Source organism: Tiliqua scincoides, chromosome 7 (genome assembly GCF_035046505.1).
Source record: "Tiliqua scincoides isolate rTilSci1 chromosome 7, rTilSci1.hap2, whole genome shotgun sequence".
NCBI lineage: Eukaryota > Metazoa > Chordata > Lepidosauria > Squamata > Scincidae > Tiliqua > Tiliqua scincoides.
The window spans coordinates 76,377,626-76,400,585 of NC_089827.1; the positions used below are offsets into that span (position 1 = coordinate 76,377,626).

Genomic DNA, 22,960 nt, shown 5'->3' on the forward strand with positions numbered 1-22,960 from the left:
TCATGGGGGACTTCAATTATCCTCATATTGACTGGGTCAATTTGTGTTCTGGTCACGATAAGGAAACCGGATTTCTTGACGTGCTAAATGACTGTGGCTTAGATCAGCTAGTCACGGAGCCCACCAGAGGACAGGTGACTCTGGATTTAATTTTGTGCGGTACGCAGGACCTGGTTAGAGATGTAAACGTTACTGAGCCATTGGGGAACAGTGATCATGCTGCGATCCGTTTTGACGTGCATGTTGGGGGAAGAATACCAGGCAAATCTCTCACAAAAACCCTTGACTTCCGACGGGCGGACTTCCCTCAAATGAGGAGGCTGGTTAGAAGGAGGTTGAAAGGGAGGGTAAAAAGAGTCCAGTCTCTCCAGAGTGCATGGAGGCTGCTTAAAACAACAGTAATAGAGGCCCAGCGGAGGTGTATACCGCAAAGAAAGAAGGGTTCCACTAAATCCAGGAGAGTGCCCGCATGGCTAACCAGCCAAGTTAGAGAGGCTGTGAAGGGCAAGGAAGCTTCCTTCCGTAAATGGAAGTCTTGCCCTAATGAAGAGAATAAAAAGGAACATAAACTGTGGCAAAAGAAATGTAAGAAGGTGATAGGGGAGGCCAAGCGAGACTATGAGGAACGCATGGCCAGCAACATTAAGGGGAATAATAAAAGCTTCTTCAAATATGTTAGAAGCAGGAAACCCGCCAGAGAAGCGGTTGGCCCTCTGGATGGTGAGGGAGGGAAAGGGGAGATAAAAGGAGACTTAGAGATGGCAGAGAAATTAAATGAGTTCTTTGCATCTGTCTTCACGGCAGAAGACCTCGGGCAGATACCGCTACCCGAACGGCCCCTCCTAACCGAGGAGTTAAGTCAGATAGAGATTAAAAGAGAAGATGTTTCAGACCTCATTGATAAATTAAAGATCAATAAGTCACCGGGCCCTGATGGCATACACCCAAGGGTTATTAAGGAATTGAAGAATGAAGTTGCAGATCTCTTGACTAAGGTATGCAATTTGTCCCTCAAAACGGCCACAGTGCCAGAAGATTGGAGGATAGCAAATGTCACGCCTATTTTTAAAAAGGGAAAGAGGGGGGACCCGGGAAACTATAGGCCGGTCAGCCTAACATCCATACCGGGTAAGATGGTGGAATGCCTCATCAAAGATAGGATCTCAAAACACATAGACGAACAGGCCTTGCTGAGGGAGAGTCAGCATGGCTTCTGTAAGGGTAAGTCTTGCCTCACAAACCTTATAGAATTCTTTGAAAAGGTCAACAGGCATGTGGATGCGGGAGAACCCGTGGACATTATATATCTGGACTTTCAGAAGGCGTTTGACACGGTCCCTCACCAAAGGCTACTGAAAAAACTCCAGTCAGGGAATTAGAGGACAGGTCCTCTCGTGGATTGAGAACTGGTTGGAGGCCAGGAAGCAGAGAGTGGGTGTCAATGGGCAATTTTCACAATGGAGAGAGGTGAAAAGCGGTGTGCCCCAAGGATCTGTCCTGGGACCGGTGCTTTTCAACCTCTTCATAAATGACCTGGAGACAGGGTTGAGCAGTGAAGTGGCTAAGTTTGCAGACGACACCAAACTTTTCCGAGTGGTAAAGACCAGAAGTGATTGTGAGGAACTCCAGAAGGATCTCTCCAGACTGGCAGAATGGGCAGCAAAATGGCAGATGCGCTTCAATGTCAGTAAGTGTAAAGTCATGCACATTGGGGCAAAAAATCAAAACTTTAGATATAGGCTGATGGGTTCTGAGCTGTCTGTGACAGATCAGGAGAGAGATCTTGGGGTGGTGGTGGACAGGTCGATGAAAGTGTCGACCCAATGTGCGGCGGCAGTGAAGAAGGCCAATTCTATGCTTGGGATCATTAGGAAGGGTATTGAGAACAAAACGGTTAGTATTATAATGCCGTTGTACAAATCTATGGTAAGGCCACACCTGGAGTATTGTGTCCAGTTCTGGTCGCCGCATCTCAAAAAAGACATAGTGGAAATGGAAAAGGTGCAAAAGAGAGCAACTAAGATGATTACGGGGCTGGGGCACCTTCCTTATGAGGAAAGGCTACGGCGTTTGGGCCTCTTCAGCCTAGAAAAGAGACGCTTGAGGGGGGACATGATTGAGACATACAAAATTATGCAGGGGATGGACAGAGTGGATAGGGAGATGCTCTTTACACTCTCACATAATACCAGAACCAGGGGACATCCACTAAAATTGAGTGTTGGGCGGGTTAGGACAGACAAAAGAAAATATTTCTTTACTCAGCGCGTGGTCGGTCTGTGGAACTCCTTGCCACAGGATGTGGTGCTGGCGTCTAGCCTAGACGCCTTTAAAAGGGGATTGGACGAGTTTCTGGAGGAACAATCCATTATGGGGTACAAGCCATGATGTGTATGCGCAACCTCCTGATTTTAGGAATGGGTTAAGTCAGAATGCCAGATGTAGGGGAGAGCACCAGGATGAGGTCTCTTGTTATCTGGTGTGCTCCCTGGGGCATTTGGTGGGCCGCTGTGAGATACAGGAAGCTGGACTAGATGGGCCTATGGCCTGATCCAGTGGGGCTGTTCTTATGTTCTTATGACAGCCAGCCCTCTTACTTGGGATAGAGGTGGCACAATGGAAATCCCCTTCAAATGATCGAAGAGGGCAGGCTGGAATGTATGGGAGAAGATGGTTTCTCAGATAACCTGGACCAAAATTGTGAAGGGTCTTAAAGGTCAATATCAGCATCTTGATTTGGGACTGGAAATGAATGTAGTTGCTGAAATAATAGAGTCAGACCACCATCCCTTAGGTGCCTGGGTGACTGCATTCTGCACTAATTGCAACTTCTGTTGTCAAGGTTAGCACCATGTACAATGCATTACAGTAGTTCAGTCTTGGTCACTAAGGCATGGATCACCATGACCAGTTCTGATCATAACTGGCACACTAGCCAAAGCTGGGAAAACAGACTCCTAGTTACTGCTGCCATCTGGTTCTCCAAAGAGAGCTGTGAGTCCAGGAGCATTCCCAGACTGCACATCTGTTTTTGCAAGGGGAGTGCAGCACTATTCAGACTGGTAGAGAACTCAATACCTGTATCAAGGATTTCCTGACCAGGAGGCTTTCTAAGGGTGAGATGGCAAGGAGAGTAGGGTGTCATCAGTATATTGGTGACACCCTACTCCAACCCCCCATCTCCCCCAGTGATTTCATGTAAATATTAAAAACATGGGGGATACTACTTATAAGTTTTTTTTCCAGTTATTAGAGGCACAAAAGAAGAATCCTACAACTTTCTCCAGATGTTCCAATGTCAGCACTACATACCTAAATATAACAGCAAGGCGATCTAAGGGCAGAGTGGGGTCTGAGGAGAGGCCGTTGCTTGTCTCCTGAGACAGCAGCTGAAAGACAGAAACAACACACATAAATATCTGGAAGGGAAAATTCAATGAGAGTGTCTTTTCCTTATTGAAGCTGCTTAGTACAGCAGAGCAAAATGCTATCCATTATCTGAATTCTAGAATGGAAACTGGTCTTGTATGACTAAATATGTAGGCTTGGTTAAGACCTGCCAGATTTTGGATGGGCATCTTCTTTAGTGCAGAGAAGGATGGCCTTCTAATTCAATTTCTATCAGACGGGTTCTACCCTGTGAGGTTGTTGAATTCTATGCCAAGATAAAATAGTTAGGTTTAGACCAGGCTTTTTTTCTAATAGAACGCACCGGAACGGCGTTCTGGCACCTTTTAGATAGGACTACAATCTACTGCCTGCAGCAATCAAGACCAAGCAGGACTACAAGGAGAGAGAAGAAGCGCGTGATGAGAGCCCTGCAATGCTCTCCCCACATAATTGAGGTACTCACAATTCCATGGAGGGCAGTGCTTTTCATGGGCACACCCATTTCCTCTCTCAGCCAATCAGAGCCCTGGGGTTTTCGGGCAGCTGGGTGGTTGAGATTCGGCTCTGGGTTGAGGGAGGCAGGGCGGGGTGAGCCAATCACGGCGCTTTATGAGTCAGAAACGGTTGCGGAGCAACAGGACTACCCTCAACACAGCTGCTCCTGGGACAGTCCCGCAGTGGGCCAGTGGGACGTTGTAGATCTTGCTCACCCACCCCATGCCACTTTCACCCCCCTTTCCATTATACTCAGCGTAGGGACCAGCAGCCGCTGCGCAGCCATGAGCAGCGAGCAGGTGAGAGGAGGGTGGAGAGGGCAGGCTTCAGAGGGACTCATCCTGCCAGCTCAGTGTCTCTGCCTCCTGCATCAGTTGCCAGCCAAGTCCTAGGCATGTCTACTCAGAAGTAAGTCCCATTAGTCAATGGAGCTTACTCCCAGGAAAGTGTGGGTAGGATTACAGCCTCAGAGCCCAACTCTATGCATGTCTACTCAGAAGTAAGGCCCATTTTAGTCAATGGGGCTTTCTCCCAGGAAAGTGTGGGTAGGATTGCAGCCTCAGAGCCCAACCCTATGCATGTCTACTCAGAAGTAAGGCCTATTATAGTCAATGGGGCTTACTCCCAGGAAAGTGTGGCTAGGATCACAGCCTGAAGCCCCAGTGCCCCACACTTACTGGTCAACCAGCTACCACCGTGAACTAGCCAGCAAAACCAACCTGCTGCTAGTGTGCAAAGCTTTAGCAGCAGGTTGATATGCAGAAATCCAGCTACTGAAGCTTACCCTGCTGATAAACACCACTGGAGTAAGAGCTGGTGGAAAAAGTTGGCAGTCTAATCCCAAGGGAACTCAGGCTACAATCCTGTCCACACTTCCCTGAGAGTAAGCTCCATTTAATATAATGGGACTTCCTTCTGAGTAGGCATGCATAGGCTTGGGCTCTCAGGCTACAATCCTATCCACACTTTCCTGCGAGTAAGCCCCATTGGCTATAATGGGACTTACTTCTGAGTATACATGCATGGGATAAATAAATAAAAGATTAACAAGTTGTGAGTTCTTGCACCTTTTTTTTTTTTTAAAACAAAAAAGCACTGGGTTTAGATATTGTGGGGCTAGGCATGCTAGGGTATGCTGCGGCACTTAGTTATTAGAACATAAGAACAGCCCCACTGGATCAGGCCACAGGCCCATCTAGTCCAGCTTCCTGTATCTCACAGCGGCCCACCAAATGCCCCAGCGAGCACACCAGATAACAAGAGACCTCATTCTGGTGCCCTCCCTTGCATCTGGCCTTCTGACATAGCCCATTTCTAAAATCAGGAGGTTGAACATCATGGCTGTAACCCATGATGGATTTTTCCCCCAGAAACTTGTCCAATCCCCTTTTAAAGGCATCCAGGCCAGATATCATCACTACATTCTGTGGCAAGGAGTTCCACAGACCAACTACACACTGAGTAAAGAAATATTTTCTTTAGATATGGAGAAAAAGATCTTTAGATATCAAACACCAGGAATAGTTTAGCAGAGCAAATACCACATGCTCCCTACTGTTCTTTCATTTGTCTATCAGCTTTCCAGCAACAGCATCTATTTATACCACCTATATAAACTACAGGCAAGGAGGGCCTTTATGCTGGAAAGATGCAATTGCATCCTTTCAGCCCTGCTGACAGGTAGGTTTAATGTTATATCTAAACTTGAAGATTGTCCCTGTGAAATGAAGCATATGGAAACGCTCAAACACATGGTTCTTTCCTGCCCTTTACAAAGTCCCATGCTGGAAGTTTCTTGCTTCTACACTTGTTATGTTCAGCGGATGGGCTAACATGGGTGTTCTCCATGCCTTTTTATCACTAGAGGAGAGGGAGAAATTTGAAAATGTAGCCTCTTTTGTCCTCGCTGTTCTGAGCTCCAGAGGTTTCAAATATAACCATGTTGATTGCATTGTGGTTAAATAGTCTGGGATTGTTTATATGTATGATCTAATTACTTATTACTGGACAATTGCTAAAGCATGGATTTGTCTTAACCATGTATATATTTTTGCTTGGGATGCTGATGCTATTTTAAATGCCAATAAAGATTCCATACTTTACTGAAAACAAACAGCCCAGATTCAAATCTCCTTTGAGCTCACTAACTTCTTGCTCAACATGTTCAGATATCATTATGATACACATTTGTATGCTCCACTCTCACTAATGACAACCAGTGATGTAGGGAAGCAAGTAAAGAATGACAAGATATGGGGAGAGCTAGATGTTCTGCCAGAGGGGAAATCCCTCTGTGTGTGTGTGTGTGTGTGTGTGTGTGTGTGTGTGTGTGTGTGTGTGTGTGTGTGTGTGTGCGTGCGTGTGTGTGTGTGTGTGAGAGAGAGAGAGAGAGAGAGAGAGAGAACTCATTCCAGGTAAGAATGCCATTTAGGTAGCAGGTCACTTTTCTTCATAGCCTGTATTTTGAGCGAAATAAGCAAAGAGCATTTGGAAGTGCTGGTTTATCTTCTAAATACTGGGACTTGTCTTCTACCTTAGGTGGCAGTCACTATTCTAAACTTCATTTTCCCCAGTAAACTCTCTCACACCCCCAAGGTAACAACAAATCTACTTCCTTCACCCAAGTCAAGCACAGCACAGCAAAATAGCATGACTGCAAAGAGCATTACTGCAGACCATGTACCTTTTTTAGAGCCATCACCTGAACAGCACAGAGTTCACTGAGACATGTTGATATCTTCTCCAGAGGAAGCCTAGCCAGCACCAGTGCAGTCCCTGCAGAACAATTGGAAGGAGGATCTCAGTTGAATTAATAGTATTAATTATTATAGCAATAGTTTAATTGTTGGATTTAGGCTGGGAAGACCTGGGACTCTGTCACTCACTGTTTCTAACTACTTTATAGGATTGTTGCAGAACATAAAGCAGTGGCATTGCTAGGGGGCTGCAGGAGGTGCGGACCACACCAGGTGATGTGCAAGCAGGGGTAATGCGCACTGGGGGGGCGTGTCGCGCTAAAATCATGGTGGTTAACAATAACCCCATCGTGTAATATACACCATTGGATGTGGAATTTCCAGTAGAATGCAATGAAAAAACTGGAGTGAAATATCTCCTTTCTATCAAAAGTTATTGGCCAAAACCCAGAAAACAAAAAATGCATGGAGCCCAATGCAAAGTGAAACCGAGTTCAATTGTGTGTTTACTCGCAAGTAGGTGAACGTGCCTTAATCAGAAAGGGCAGGTTGAGAGAAATCCAACAACACCAGAATGGTCCTGATTCAATGAAGGTAGCCCCCAAAAACACCCAAGAAGGAGGTCCCTCCCTCCAAGCTTGCAAATGTATTGAACCCTATGGAAAGCAAAACTAAGTCACATGGTCACATTTACTCATGAGTAAGCAAACATGCCTTGGCTCCTGGGTAGGTCAGGCAAAGGGAAATGTGAGGCCACCAGAATGGTCCTGATTTGGTGTAACTGGAGCTCAGCAAATGCTCCAGAAGGCAGCATAAAAAGAATGAAGCAAAGGCTTGACAGGGTAAGGTGAATTTCTTTCTGATTTAAGCTGCAATCCTATCTACACTTTTCTGGGAGTAAGCCCCACTGATGATAACGGGACTTACTTCTGAGTAGATAGGCACAGGATTGGGCTCTCAGACTTGTAAAGACAGGTGAGTTCTGATAGTGATATGCTTGAAATATAAGAACTTAAATTGAACTGGCTACTGGGTAGGGGTGAAAATCTTACTGATTCTTTTTGGGGGAGGGGTGTTATTGCAGGCAGGCTACAGAGAAAATTCACTTGGTGGAACAGGGCTGGCTTCCCCTTATTTAATTATTTGTTTTACTTTAATTATTTATAATTTTTTATTTTAATTTGCTTTATGATGGGTCCTGAATAGATTGTCATTCTAAAAAGTGGGTCCCAGTGCTAAAAGTTTAAGAACTGCTCCAGTAAGTAAGCTGACACACTGGGGAGAGGTGACATCATTAGTGATTACAAAATCACAGTTTGTAAAAATAATACCATAATGTTATATATCAATCAATGTGTAATTTCATGCAGAATGCAATGAAAAAACTGCATTGAAATATCTGTATTCTATCAAAAGGTACAGCCAAAAAACCAGTGGGGACGGAGCAATGGTAGATCACAATGGCCACCACATGGAGTATTGCCCTGCCCACCGCAGGGGATGATACACTGGCCTTCTGCACCAGGTGACGTGAACCCTAGTGACGCCACTGCATAAAATGACAAGAACCATGAATCAAGCTCTTTGGAAGAAGGCAGGATAAAAATTAGACAGAGAAGCAGACCAATGGTCTACTTCCACCAGAGCCAGCTGCTCTATTGCAGTAGTCACTCTGTGATCTGGAAAATAGGTCTTTTTCAATCTAAATGTCCAAGATCTAAGGAATGAACTTAGTAACCTTAGACATGTCAGGTATGTGCTCTTTCACTGCCTTATATCATCAGGCTAATAGCTGTAGCTCTCTGAACCTGAAGGCAGATGCTTTCTGTAACTTTTCACCTGAAGAAGATAGGGCAGGGGTCGGCAACCTTAAACACTCAAAGAGCCATTTGAACCCATTTTCCAGAGGAAAAAACCTCAGGAGCCACAAAACCCTTTTGACATCTAAAATGAAGATAGTACTGCATATATAGTTTTTTTTTTACCTTTATGCTCTTATAGGTCCCATTTTTATAATGTAGCCCCCTCTTGTAACTTTTAGTTAGTTTTGTCATACATTCTTGTCCTGTGTTTTCAGACACCTGGTCCTCTATGGTGTTTTGCCTGATTCCAAGGCCATTCTCTGCCTGGAGAATTAGGCCCACTTTAAGCAAATTAGCTCCCCTTCTTTCCCCCAACAAATGACCCTGGTTCTGTCCTGCAGTCCTGCTGGACCCCACCTCCAGGGTAGCTCGCCTGTTCAACCTGCAGAGGTCCTCTCTCCTGCCAGCAGCCTCCCACCACTACAGCAGACCCTGGGTCCTCAGCAGATCTTGGGCACAGCAGCCACACACCAAACTCCAGTGTCTACAGCAGTCCATTAGTCACAAAGTCAGTCAGAGTATCCAGGGCAGAGTCCAAAGTCAACAAGCTAAGTCACAGTCCAAGATCAGATTCTAAAGTAAGTCAGTCAAATCAGTCAGAGTATCCAAGTCAAAGTCAATAAGCCAAGCCAGTCAGTCTCCTCTCCTACCTCCAACCTGCACTCCTTCTACAACCCACACCCCCTTCCTCAGGTGCTCCTTATATCCCTGAGGGCCCTATTGCCTTCAAAGTGGCTGCAGCTGTGCAGCACACTCTGCTGGATGCCCAGGCCTTACCCTTAAAGGGGCCACTGCTGACACCACATCTCCCTCCTCACCAAATCTTCGAGGATTCCAATACATATGGCGGTTATGACATCTGCTTATTTTACATGGATACTAAAGAACTCCCCCCACCTTCCAGAGGCACCCTGCTGGAAGGAAAAAAGGACACAGACTCCAGAGGTGGGGAAGAGAAGAAGCCAGAGCTGGGGGGGAACCACAGGCCAGCTTCTGCCCTGCCTGCCTGCCTGCCCGCCCGCCCGCCCTCACTCAGGCTGCAACCCTCTCCACACTATCCAGGGAGTATGCCCCATTGACTACAATGGGACTTCTGAGCAGACAAGTTGGTTGGAGCTCTCAGGCTGCAGTCCTCTCCACACTTTCCTGGAAGGAAGCCTCACTGACTACTTGTGAGTAGACCTGCATAGGAGGGGGCTGAGGTTGCAGCCCTCCACATCTTCCTGGGAGGAAGCCCCACTGACTACAGCAGGGCTTACTTGTGAGTAGACCTGCACAGGAGGGGGCTGAGACTACAGTCCTCCACACCTTCCTGGGAGTAGCCCAGGGACTACATCGGGGCTTACTCTGGAACAGACCTGCGCAGGCTCCCACTCACCCGTCCTTGAGTAGGCTTCAAGGCTGCCATCCCAGGCACCCTTTCCTGGGAGTAAGCTTCATCCACTGTAATGGGGCTTACAACTGAGTAGACACACAGGATGTCTCCTCTGCTGTGGAGGAAAAGCCTCTCCTTGCACTGAGTGGGGACCTGCTCAGGGAAAGGTGGGCTGCAAGGGCTGGCAATGGCTGAGGAGGAGGGAGGTTCAGGATTGGCTGGTGGTCAGCCAGTGAAGGGCCCTGAGCCATTCCAACAGAAAAAGCCAGGAGCCTGCTGGATGCTGATTGGCTGAGCCTGCTGGAGAGTTGGGGAAGGGAAAAACAGGGAGCTGAAGCCTGCAGAGCGGGCAAAATTGAGAAGGGAAACCAATGCGGGGCAGGTGGGGGTGAAGGGAGAGGAGGGCAGTGAGCTCAGGGGGCAGAGGGAAGCAGCCTGCCCTCCCAACACAGGTGCCTCCTGTTAACTCCTTTGCCACTCTCACCGGGAGGAGCCGCAGCAGACAGCTGAAAGAGCCACATGCGGCTCTAGAGCCACAGGTTGCCAACCCCTGAGATAGGGAGTCACCCTTGCCAAACATAGTACGGGTTCAGCTACTCTAAGGTCTTCAAATATGCACTATAAACTGTGAATGGGGTTGCATGCTTGAATGTTTCCACTAAAACAAAAAATACCATCACCTGATTAGAAATAAATACATTAAACACAAAGTTAGCCTGAATGAATAGTCTTGACATGCTAACTTTCTATAGATCCCCAGTAGGCTGTCTCTGAATGTCACATGCAAGAAAGTGACCACAGGATGCACAGTCTTGTGTACTCCCTGAGGCATTTGAGGCATCTCCCTGAGGCATTCCTGTGAGATACAGAAAGCTGGACTAGATGGGCCTGATCCAGTGGGGCTCTTATTTTCTTAAATGCAAAAACTTCCCTAAAAAAACAAGAGCCACACTGGATCAGGTTCATTCAATCCAGCTTCTTGTATCTCACAGGACTGCCTCAGGGAGATGGCTCAGGGAGTATAAAAGAATGTGCATCCTGTGGTCACTCTCTTGCATGTGGCATTCAGAGACAGCCTACTTTCAAAACCATTATGACCATTATGGCTTGCAACCTGTGATGGAATTTTCTGTGATCTAACTCTCTCTACATTCAATTTTAGTGGATGTCCCATGGTTCTAGTGTTGCGTAAGAAGGAAAGTCTTAAAAAAGAATTTGAGTAGCAAAAATTTCAGTAGCAATTTCAAGCTTTCAAAGTGTTTCACATGAATTATTCTTGATGTTGTCCTTGAAACCACTCTATAGGTAAATATAATTATCCCCATGTATTAGCTGGGAAACTGAAGCTGAGATGGAGGTGCTAACCTAAGGCCATCTTTTAAATTTGGGGTGGTGGTGGACAGGTCGATGAAAGTGTTGACTCAATGTGCGGCAGCAGTGAAGAAGGCCAATTCTATGCTTGGGATCATTAGAAAAGGTATTATGAACAAAACGGCTAATATTATAATGCCATTGTACAAATCAATGGTAAGGCCACACCTGGAGTATTGTGTCCAGTTCTGGTCTCCACATCTCAAAAAGGACATAGTGGAAATGGAAAAGGTGCAAAAGAGAGCAACTAAAATAATTACTGGACTGGTGCACCTTCCTTATGAGGAAAGGCTACAGCGTTTGGGCCTCTTCAGCCTAGAAAAGAGGCGCCTGAGGGGGGACATGATCGAAACATACAAAATTATGCAGGGGATGGACAGAGTGGACAGAGAGATGCTCTTTACACTCTCACATAACACCAGAATCAGGCGACATCCACTAAAATTGAGTGTTGGGAGAGTTAGAACAGACAAGAGAAAATATTTCTTTACTCAGCGTGTGGTCGGTCTGTGGAACTCCTTGCCGCAGGATGTGGTGATCGCATCTGGCCTGGGTGCCTTTAAAAGGGGATTGGACATGTTTCTGGAGGAAAAATCATTATGGGTTATAAGCCATGATGTGTATGTGCAACCTCCTGATTTTAGAAATGGGCTATGCCAGAATGCCAGATGCAAGGGAGGGCACCAGGATGAGGTCTCTTGTTATCTGGTGTGCTCCCTGCAGCATTTGGTGGGCCGCTGTGAGATACAGGAAGGTGGACTAGATGGGCCTATGGCCTGATCCAGTGGGGCTGTTCTTATGTTCTTATGTAAATTTATAGCAAGATTCATGCTAGGCAAGTCTTCAGTAGCTTGAACTAGGGGTGTCCAAACTTTTTGGCAGGAGGGCCACATCATCTCTCTGACACTGTGTCGGGTGCCGGGGGGGATTTACATTTCAAATTTGAATAAATTTTCAAAAATAAATATATTTGCGATGGAACTTATATGAGTAAACTAATTTTACTGAGCTTATTTATAATACACATGAGATCCAGAAAAGGGGGGTTGTTAAAATAATTCCTGACACATATAACACACCTCTTCTTAGGGAAAAGTAACAAACTTAAGAGGAGTCAGCATGGGCTCCTTCCGCTCCCATGCAGGAGCATGTTTTTACTCTCTCTCCTCCCCCCATCCTGGCAACAAGCAGCAGCAAAGGAACACAATAAGTCAGGAATCTGATGGGCACCTGCCCCCTCAGGACAGGAGTTTGTTTCTCCACGCTTTCCTGGGAGTAAACCCCACGGGAGTCTGATGGGATTTACTGCCGAGTAGACATGCTCTCCAGTGGCATTCAAACATCCCACAATTTCTCCCTTGTAGCACCCACCCCCCAGCACACGCAAGCAGCAAATAGACTCAGTTTCCCCTCCCTCCTCAGTGCCTGCACTCCCAAAGCCAAACTCAAGCAAGACAAACAGACCCAGGACTTCTCACCCCATCCGACGCCTGGACTCAGCTGTAGCCTCCCCATCCTAATGGGAGGGTTGCGGATGGGCAGGGTTCTTGCTCTCCTGTGAGTGCTTAGCCTTTTCCTTGCTGTCGCTGTGCCCAGTGAGGGCTCCAGCTGGTCTCCCAGCCCCTCCCATACTCACAGCCTAACTGGATCCACACTTTCCTGGGAATAAACCCCACTGAGTTTGATGGGATTTACTGCCGATTAGACATGCTCTCCAGCGGCATTCAAACATCCCACAATTTCTCCCTTGCAGCGCCCACCCCCAGCACATGCAAGCAGCACAAATAGACCCACAGTTTCCCATCCATTCTCAGTGTCTCCCCCTGCCTTCCCAACCCAAACAGCAGGGCAAACAGACCCAGGACTTCTAGGCAAACTTCAGGGCAAACAGGACTTCTCACCCCCATCCGACGCCTGGACTCAGCTATAGCATCCCCAACCTAATGGGAGGGTTGCAGATGGGCAGGGTTCTTGCTCTCCTATGAGTGCTTTGCCTTTTCCTTGCTGTCGCTGTGCCCAGTGAGGGCTCCAGCTGCGCCAAGCACCCATTGGAGATGGGGGGCTCCCTGGGGGGTCGGACTGGGGCCCCCTGTGGGCCACAAGTGGCCCAGGGGCCGGAGTTTGAGCAGCCCTGGCTTAAACCATAGTTTTATTACACACAGCCTAAAACAACATATTCCCAGGAGGAGGGAGAGAGAAACTGGTCATATAAACTGGTCATTGATCATCTAATTCTATCAACCTAAAGAACTCTGTAGGGTGTTTTTTGAAGGAGTAGAAGACTGCATTTAAAAACAACAATAGAAGTTTTTTTCCAAAATATTTTAAATCCCATCCTTCCTTCAAGGAGCTCAGGGTGGTGTACATAGTTCCTTCTTGCTTTTCGTCTTTACAACAACCCTGCAATTGTAAAATATATCTTCCTTTACAAATGTGTGATGCTCTAGCATCCCTACTTTGTTTTGAAGCAACCATTTCGAGCAAACAAGACTTTCATGTAAACAGGAGCTTTGGCCATCAAAGTTGGTAGTGTGAGAATGCAGAAGAACCACTCAAGTGTGTTGGCATTTTTGACTGGAGGAAAAAAAGGACATTTCATACCATGAATTCCTATTTTCCTAAACTCCCAAATGACATTCCAAAATAATCAATCTAGCATATTTCTCTGTGAGGACAAGGCTCAATCCAACATAAGATACTGGACTAGGAGAGCTAAAGTAACCCTGCACCTTACCTCAACTGTGATAGAAGATGCTGAAGATAATAACTGTTACCACACGACCAAGAAAACAGAGAGAGAGAGAGAAAAAAGAAGGAACTCACTCTGGAGGTCCTGCCCAGTCCATATTAACATAGAAGCATTGATAGCTGCCTGATTCCTGCTGGTTAACTGACAATGAGGCGAATGAAATACCCTCTAGGAGTCCCAGAGAACAAAAATGTACAGTAGGAAATTTCCATCCTCTCTAGACTCTCAAAGGATTCCAGAGCTATTAGAATATAGCAGCACTATCCAAGTGGGATAGCAGCAGTATCCAAGGTTGGATCCACAGCAACCAGTTTATTATTTGAAGACAACATTTTGTAAAATAGGAGGATTTGCAGAGGAAACCACATCAATCTTACAGTGCTTGGAAAAACTGTAAGCTAACACCTAGTGGTGTTAGTTCTATAAAAGCCCACAACACTCTAAAGGTTGCTGAGGTTGTCACTTGGATGTCAAGGAGTTAGATATGATTCTGGCCAGTGGATGCTTGCCCAGACATGCATATGCTGTGAAGTCCCCTCAAAAGGGGATGGCTATGGACACCTTCTTCCTTTAGCAGCTGAAAAAACACAAACACTTCACCTTTCTAAGCTCTATTATTCTATCTAAATAGAAATTAAATGCCCTTCTGATGTTCAGGGAATGCCACCATCTTTCCTGTCAATGAAATGGATAATGGCAAAGAAGCAGTAATAGCTCTTAGGAATGTAATGGGGCATTTCCTTTGTGAACCCTGTGAGGGGATCACAGCCCACTCCCTCAGGAGCACTGCCACTATGGCAGCGTTTGACGGGTATGCATCCTTTCTTGAAATCTGTAGGGCAGCGACGTGGTCTTTGGTTCACACCTTCGTCAAGCATTCCCGGATAACCGTAGTTGCTTCACTGGACATCGCTATGGGGCATAAGGTGTTGCAACAGGTGGTGAGGCCATGAGCAAAGCCCTCTCTGGTCCATCCTTTCTGGTTGGCTCGTATATCCCAGCAGTAGGAATGCCAGTCCTTCCTTCCCAGAGAAAGTAGGAATTTTTTACCACTCAGCGTGTGGTCGGTCTGTGGAACTCCTTGCCACAGGATGTGGTAATGGCGTCTAGCCTGGATGCCTTTAAAAGGGGATTGGACAAGTTTCTGGAGGGAAAATACATTACGGGGTACAAGCCATGATGTGTATGCGCAACCTCTTGATTTTAGAAATGGGCTATGTCAGAATGCCAATGCAAGGGAGGGCACCAGGATGAGGTCTCTTGTTATCTGGTGTGCTCCCTGGGGCATTTGGTGGGCCGCTATGAGATACAGGAAGCTGGACTAGATGGGCCTATGGCCTGATCCAGTGGGGCTGTTATGTTCTTAACTACAATTCCCAGGAGGCCTTGCAGGTCTCTTGTTATCTGGTGTGCTCCCTGGGGCATTTGGTGGGCCGCTGTGAGATACAGGAAGCTGGACTAGATGGGCCTGTGGCCTGATCCAGTGGGGCTGTTCTTATGTTCTTAACTACAATTCCCAGGAAGCCTTGCAGGTCTCTTGTTATCTGGTGTGCTCCCTGGGGCATTTGGTGGGCTGCTGTGAGATACAGGAAGCTGGACTAGATGGGCCTATGGCCTCATCCAGCAGGGCTGTTCTTATGTTCTTATTTCTTAACCATTCTGCCTCTTGGGTAGGGACCCAGGTCAGCCTCCTCCTCTTCCGGGGGGGGCAGCTGAGGGTCCCCCCAGGAAGTTCTGAACACTGGCCTCCCTATCTGTAAGGGAGAAGCCATCCAGGTGTGAAAACGGACCCGAACATGGAGATCCGACTAGAGAATTTTTAGATTTTAGAATAGACTCTGAATCAAGAAATGGAAATACTGACTCTAGCACTCTTTTGAATGAGAAGTACGAGATAACCTACAATAATTCTTAACCAATATCTGGAAAACATTGATTTTATGTTGTCAACGATGTCCCATATTTTTCCTGGAGCCTCATGGCAAACTCTAGGGCACAGTTCAGCAACCTTTAGTTAAAAGTTAACATAACCATGTCATAGTTGAATTTCCAGGATGCTGAACAGCTGAAGCTCAGCTTTGCAGGCAAAGCCTCCTATTTGTTTGCCGCACACCAGAGAAGGAATGGCAATGCCACCAGCCAAGGCCTGCAGAGTCCCTGTGCCAGCAGTACTGCCATTTCCCACCTGGCTCACAGCAAACTGAGCAGAAGGTTATACCTCTCAAGTCAAGCCCCACACAGGCCAGATAATTTTGCTCGCAGACTAGATCTGGCACATGGGACTGCTGCTGCTCTAGGGAGTGAATGATTATTTCCAGAATCCATTTGTCTGATACTGAGTTCAAGAGACTCTGAAAATCAAGAGGCATCTCTTGATTGTTAAGAACAGTGACCTCTCATTTGTAGTGGATTTCTTTGATCCCTTGGACAGGAAGGTGAATGCAAAAAATGATTCCTAAGAAGATCCTCTGTGGTAGGATCTGAGTTGTACCAACTGGATTTGTATCCTTAAAGGTGCAAGCTGGTAGCTGCTTGGAGAGATGAAACATTTGTTTTGTCCTAAGCTTGTGTTTCTAACAGAAAGAAGAACCTTCTTCTTGTTCATTATTTCATCATGAATATTTTCTAGAAGCAGGATTAGCCAAACCAAAGTTTACCTCCTGATTTTGCAGCCAAATATTCCTTTTTAACATATATTTTTTCAGGTAAGAAGACCATTATTGTGTCAAAGAATTAGAATCCATGTTGTTCAAAAAGTTCAACATTCTGTTTTTTCAGAACTTCATCCAGGAAAACACACCTAGAAAGGACATGTTTCTAGAGAGCAAGCCAGAAACAGCAGCCAAGAAACTAGGGGGCTTAGAGTTCCATTTTACTGCTGCATTCTTGAAGCAAACTCTGTCTATTCACAGTATCCCATCTCTGCTGGAAGCCTTTTCCTTATAAAGCTCCTTAATGTCTTAACCTTTTGGTAACCTTCGTTAACCTTTTGATAGTTACAGAAGTATTCATCTTCCATATTGGAGGGCATTTCTTTCCCAGATCTCTCATGGAGAGCTGAAAATTTTCCTCCATTAGTCTCTGTAGCACTGTGAACCCCAGAGCCTGAGATCAGAACAACAAGAAGGGTAGAAAAAAACACAGACTTCAAGGCATTACACAAATACAGTAGAAAAAAGGTGACCAGTGGATCCCCCAAGGGAACTCACCTGCCCTAGATGAACAAGCTGGCAGAGATATATCTATCATCACCCCCATGTAGCCTTTAATTCAGGAGAGTGAATTTCAGCCTGTGAACGAGGCAAGAATGCCTCCCTTCCTCTTCCAAAAACAAGAATTTTCAGGTAAGAATTATGTTTTTCTCTGGAAGAGGAAGGAGCATTCCTTACTCTTTGGGGATATAAAAGAGCCACACCATGTCCTTTCTATGAGAAAGAGGCACAGTAATAGGGCCCAATTACCCTTTGAAGGACTTGCTACATCCACCTTGTAATGATTAATGAAGGTGCGGACTGATGCCCAAGTGGCTGCTCTGTATATTTCAGCTAAGGAACGATGTCCATTGAAGGCACCAAGTGGCACACCTATGATGGAGGGCACCGTGATGCTTTCCAGTGAAATCGAACCAGAGGCCATGTAGGTCATCTCAATAGTGGGACTTAGCCAGCAGGACAATCCATTGGCTGACATCTTCTTCCCAGTAACAGTGCAGTGGAAGGAGATGAACATGGCCTCTATTTTTCTGATCCCATGTGTAATAGTGTAGAAACATAGGCTCTACACATATCTATGCTGTGCTAGGTCTTTTCCTTCCTGTGCACTTCCTGTGCATCCTTATATAGAAGGATGGAAACTCCAGCTTCTGGGTGTGGTGAAACATGTTTATCTTTGGATTAAAGATTGGATTCACCTTGTCACTGAGGAAAATGCAGAGATGTGGGATCTCCTACAGAAACTCCAATTCTGATGCTGGTGTAGTAATACATTGTGGGTCAATTCCCCAAGAGGAGCTGTGGCTAGGAACACCAGTTGGCACTTGGTAGAATGCTATTGCAAGGTTAATAAGGTGATGAGTACCCAAGAAGAGTATACAAAATGGGATGGAGTGTGCTTGCAAGCCTCCATGCAGTAAAAGAGCTATGGCTAAAGATGTAGCGATGGCCCCTGACAGAGTAGATCCCTCAGTAAGGAAAGGATCCAGTGCACCTGGACTGAACACATGATTAGTCCTGGAAATCAGGATTTCCTGGGCCATTTGAGAGCCACCCAGAATGACTTCTGCCTGAAGCTGTCATCTTGCGGTCAACCAACAGTATCAAAAACAGGCAGAAAGGTGTACAGAAGCTTGTCTAGCCCCTGCCCTAGACAGCATCCATACCTTCTGCTCCAGGGGTAGGTCCCCTCACAAGGAACTAGGGAAGCTGTGCGTTTTCTAGCAAACTGGTCCACTTGCAACTGACCAAAGCACCTGGCTATCTCCTGAAATACCTCTGGGTGTGACTTCCATGTATTCCTTCAGCTTGTAATGGCTGAGCAAATCTGTTAACATGGCTACTCCTGCAAAATATTCTGCCCTCAAGGGTGGGGGCAGGTTCACTTCTGCCCATGCCATCAACTTCCTTGCCCCTCTTTGAAGTGAATGGGATCAGGTTCTCCTTGTCTGTTCACATAAGACTGCTGTGATGTTATCCATTTGAATCAGTATGTACCTGCCTTGAACTCTCTTGGAAGTGAAGGAGTGATAGTCAGATGACCCTGAGCTCCAATCACTGTGGCTCAACTTGCTGCTGGACCATGTTCCCTGTGCCAGACAGTCCTGGGTTTGTCCACAAGGTGGGCATCCATTGTTAGAAGCATATGCTCTGGAGCTTGCAGCTTCACTTCTCAAGAGATGTGTCCATTAACCAACCAAGATGTGACAATTAACGGAGTTCTTCCTTTAGCTGCTCTGTTACTGGGAGTACTCAGTAAGTGCATGTCTCTGGCACTGAAAGGGGAGCAACAGGCAGTGCAGATAACACATGTGGAAGTGAATCCAATTCACTGCATTCTGGCAAGACACACCAATCCCAGAAGTCTAGCTATGGCCATAATGTCTATCTGACTGGTTTGTTGCAATTAATTTAGTATATCCAATAGGGTGCACTGCCTGTCTCTGCTAGAAATATTTTGAAGTGGCTGGACCTGGAGTCCTAAATTTTTCAGTTCCTGTGTTGGAACAAGGCAATTCTTCTACCACTTACTGTGAAGCCATGGTCCTCAAGACAGTGAAGTATGAGTTTTGCACTGCTTGTAACTTAGATGGAGGACCTGACTTAAGAAGTTGTCAAGAAACGCATAGAGGAAGATACCCTTTAGTGGTAGATGATATACCAGGGCCAGCCTGATCTTGCTAAAGACCGTGGGTACTGTGGTTAAGCAGAATTAGAGCTGCTGATAATAAAAGTGGTATGGGCCATAGTAAAACCTCAGGAACTTGCAATGGCATGATTATTTTGGAAAATGCAGATAGGCCTCAGAGAGGACTATGAATGCTAGAAATCCCCCCTTTTCCAGGGCACATATTATGGATTTCAAAGTCTCCATTTTGAATCTGTATATCCAAAGGAACTGTTGAACCTGTATAAACAATATTTCAGGTCCTGAATTGCCACTGGGATCCAAAAAGAAGACAGACACCAGACATCAAGGAGATGTTGGATGACCCCCATCATCCTGGAGTGTTCTAGTGTGTCCTTGGAGATTGGCACCGACCAAAATCTTTTCCTGGGTTTGCTGGTGAACTTGGGAGATATCTCCATTAGCTATGAATATGTGATGAATGTGAACCACCCACTTGCGAAGTTCTAAAGATGCTCTTGATGGTGGTGGGAGGCTGGGGACTCCTGGAGTGAGATGCTCCACAGCATTTACACAGCAAATCTGGGATTCCATGCTACATTTGGAAGTCTGGGAAGGGGTTCCCCTGAGGTTTGCTACTTGGGAAAGAATCTGTTTCTATTCCATTCGTATGTAGGCTTAGCCTGATCCTCTGGGTAGAGAATCTGAAGGACCAGATGAATGGAATGGGTAGGAATGGGTAGAGAATCTGAAGGACCAAAAGGATTGCTGGGCTTTGTTCTTGCTACCTTGTCTCATCCTTATAGGGAGGACCTTGAACTTAATCCTTATTCTCAATCAGTAAGGGTTCTGCTCCCTTGAACCCAAGAACAGGATATGAACTACTTCCCAGTTGGAATTGGGAACTGGGTCTACTTCCCAGTGGTGCACCCACATGTTGCACTGGGCAACCACATTTGAACTGATGGCTCTGACATTGAACCAGAGGGCATCCAAGGAGAAAATAGCTACAAACTCCACTGCAGACCAGTTGCAGGACAACAGAGTAAGCACCACTGCTGAATATGGAGCCTGTTGCCCAGGGGATTGATTGATCTCCATTCTCCTCCTGTTTACCAGGTGATAATATTCCTCACAAAGGTCTGTCAAAGGCACAAGTTTTAGGCACAAGCTGAAGGGTAAGAGCTAAATGGCTCTTTGCCTGTGGCTCTTTGCCTGTGGATCAGGGCGTGTGAACTCCAGGGCAGAGCATCTGGAGGCAGTAAGCATCTGGTAAGCTTTCTAAGGATCCCTAGACAAAGACAAAAAAGAACCAAAGAACCAGTAGCAGGGTGGGGACTATCCAGTGTGCTTTGCGCAGAGTATCACATGTATGACTATATGCCTCTGGGGCATGTCATGGGTGTGTCCTTGGTGCAAGGAGCTCCAGGGTCTCCGGGTCTAAGTGAGTTTGCTCCCTTGAAGCCTTGGATGTCAAGCTGGAGAAGCAGAGGCAGGCAGAAAGGGACCTTATTGAGACTTCTGGGGATGTGTAGTCTTTGTCCCACTCTCAGACAGGCAGCTCTCCAGCTGCCTGGTTAGGAAGTCTCAGGGTTGGAGAACATCATTCTGGAGAGGAGGGAAACAATCCCCTAGGGGGAACCCCTTCTTCAGGGGATGGGCCCATGTTCAGTCACACTAAGAATACTTCTCTGCGGGAGGGGGGTCAGGGGCTGCTTGTAGTGGGCAATTCGATTGTCAGGAAACATAGGGGGACATCTGTGATCAATGTGAAGACCACATGGTTACTTGCCTGCCTGGTGCGAAGGTTGCAGACTCATCTCATCTAGATAGGCTGGTAGAGAGTGCTGGGGAGGAAGTAGCAGTTGTGGTGCATGTTGGCACCAGTGATGTGGGGAAATGTAGCTGGGAGGTCCTGGAAGCCGAATTAGGCTGCTAGGTAGAAAGCTTAAAGCCAAGAGAGCAAAGGTAGTGTTCTGGGAAGTGCTTCCTGTTCCATGTAAAGGGCCAGCTAGGCAGACTGAGATCAGGGGTCTCAATGTATGGGTGAGACAGTGCAGTTGGGAGGAGGGGTTCAGATTTGTTAGGCACTGAGGAACGTTTTGGGGTAAGCAGGACCTGTCCAAGAGGGACGGGCTTGCCTTGAACCAAAATGGAATCAGACTGTTGGCAGATAATATTAATAAGGTGGCAAAACAGCTTTTAAACTGATCCCTGGGGAAAGCCAACAGAAGCCGAGGGGCATCTAGTTCGGGACCCACAGGGATGTGGACAGGGAAGTCAGAGAACAACAAGGAAGGGACAGAGTAGCAACATAAGAAGAGCCCCACTGGATCAGGCCAAAGGTCCATCTAGTCGAGCTTCTTGTATCTCACAGTGACCCACCAAATGCTTCAGGGAGCACACAAGACAACAGACACAACCTGTGCTCTGGTGCCCTTTCCTATATCTGGCAATCAGAGGTAACCTACCTCTAAAACCAGCAGCTTACCAATTCTCTTATCATTTGTTGAGGAATTGGGAGTGAAAGCATGATGGGATGTGATAGCCTGTCCAACAAATGAAAGACTGCAGGGATAAGGAGCAAATAAGCAGCCCATCCTGGGGTGACTTCATATACAAGTGCTTTTATGCTAATGCCTGAAGTCTCCGAGCAAAGATGGTAGAACAGGAATGTTTGGTGGCTAGGGGAAACATAGATGTAGTGGAGAAACCTGGAGGAATGTGGAGATCCAGTGGGATATTGCAATCCCAGGCTATAAATTCTAAAGGAGGAGTAGAAAAGGTTGTGTTGGTGGTGGGGCAGCCATCTATGTTAAAGGAAGGGTGGAATCCAGCAAAGTAGAGATTAAAGGTGGGTCCAACTCCTCCATTGTATTGCTGTGGGTTAAATTATTGGTTCAAGGAAAGATGTAATACTGGGGACATGCTATCATCCTCCAGACCAAAAACCTGAAGGGGACCTTGAAATGAAGAAACAGATCAGTGAGGTATCTAGGAGAGATAGGGATGTAATCATGGGGGACTTCATCGACTATAATGTTGATCAATTTGTAATGCCGGGTCAATTTGTACTCTGATCATGAAAGAGACCAGATTTCTTGACATGATAAATGTGTGTGCTTTAGAACAACTAGTCATGGAGCCCACCAGAAGATGGGTGAATCTGGATTTAATATTGTATGGTACTCAGCCCCTGGTTAGAGATGTCAGTGTTACGGAGCCATTGGGGAAAAGTGACCATACTGCAATTAGTTTTGCCATCCATGTTGGGAGAAGAGTACCAAGCAAATCTGACACAAAAACCCTTGAATTCCAAAGGGTGAACTTCCCTCAAATGAGACTAGTTAGAAATAAGCGGAAAGAGAAGGTACAGAGGTATAATGGTCCAATCTCTCCAGAGTGTGTGGAAGCTGTTTAAAACAATAGTCATAGAGGCCCAACGAAAGTGTGTACCACAAAGGAGGAAGGGAGAGAGTTGAAAAGTGGTGTGACCCAAAGTTCTGTCCTGGGACCAGTTCAATCTGTTTTAAAACAACCTGGAGTTAGGTTTGAGCAGCAAAGTGACCAAGTTTGTGGACAATATCAAATTTTTCCAAGTGGTGAAGACTAGAAGAGATTGTGAAGAGCTCCAGAAGAATCTCTCCAAACTGGGAGACTGGGCAGCAAAATGGCATGTGCA

General features: G+C 46.4%; 1 protein-coding gene across 2 annotated transcripts in view; it reads right to left on the reverse strand.

The window, feature by feature from the left end:
- TNPO3 (transportin 3) overlaps positions 1-22,960 on the reverse strand; it is a 291,077-nt gene that overhangs the window by 109,639 nt on the left and 158,478 nt on the right. For both annotated transcript variants that reach the window (XM_066634005.1, XM_066634006.1), the window contains 2 exons: positions 6,569-6,660; positions 3,313-3,389 (listed from right to left, as the gene is read on the reverse strand). In XM_066634005.1, coding sequence (XP_066490102.1) covers positions 3,313-3,389; positions 6,569-6,660 — 169 coding nt within the window. The remainder of the gene's footprint in view (positions 1-3,312; positions 3,390-6,568; positions 6,661-22,960) is intronic.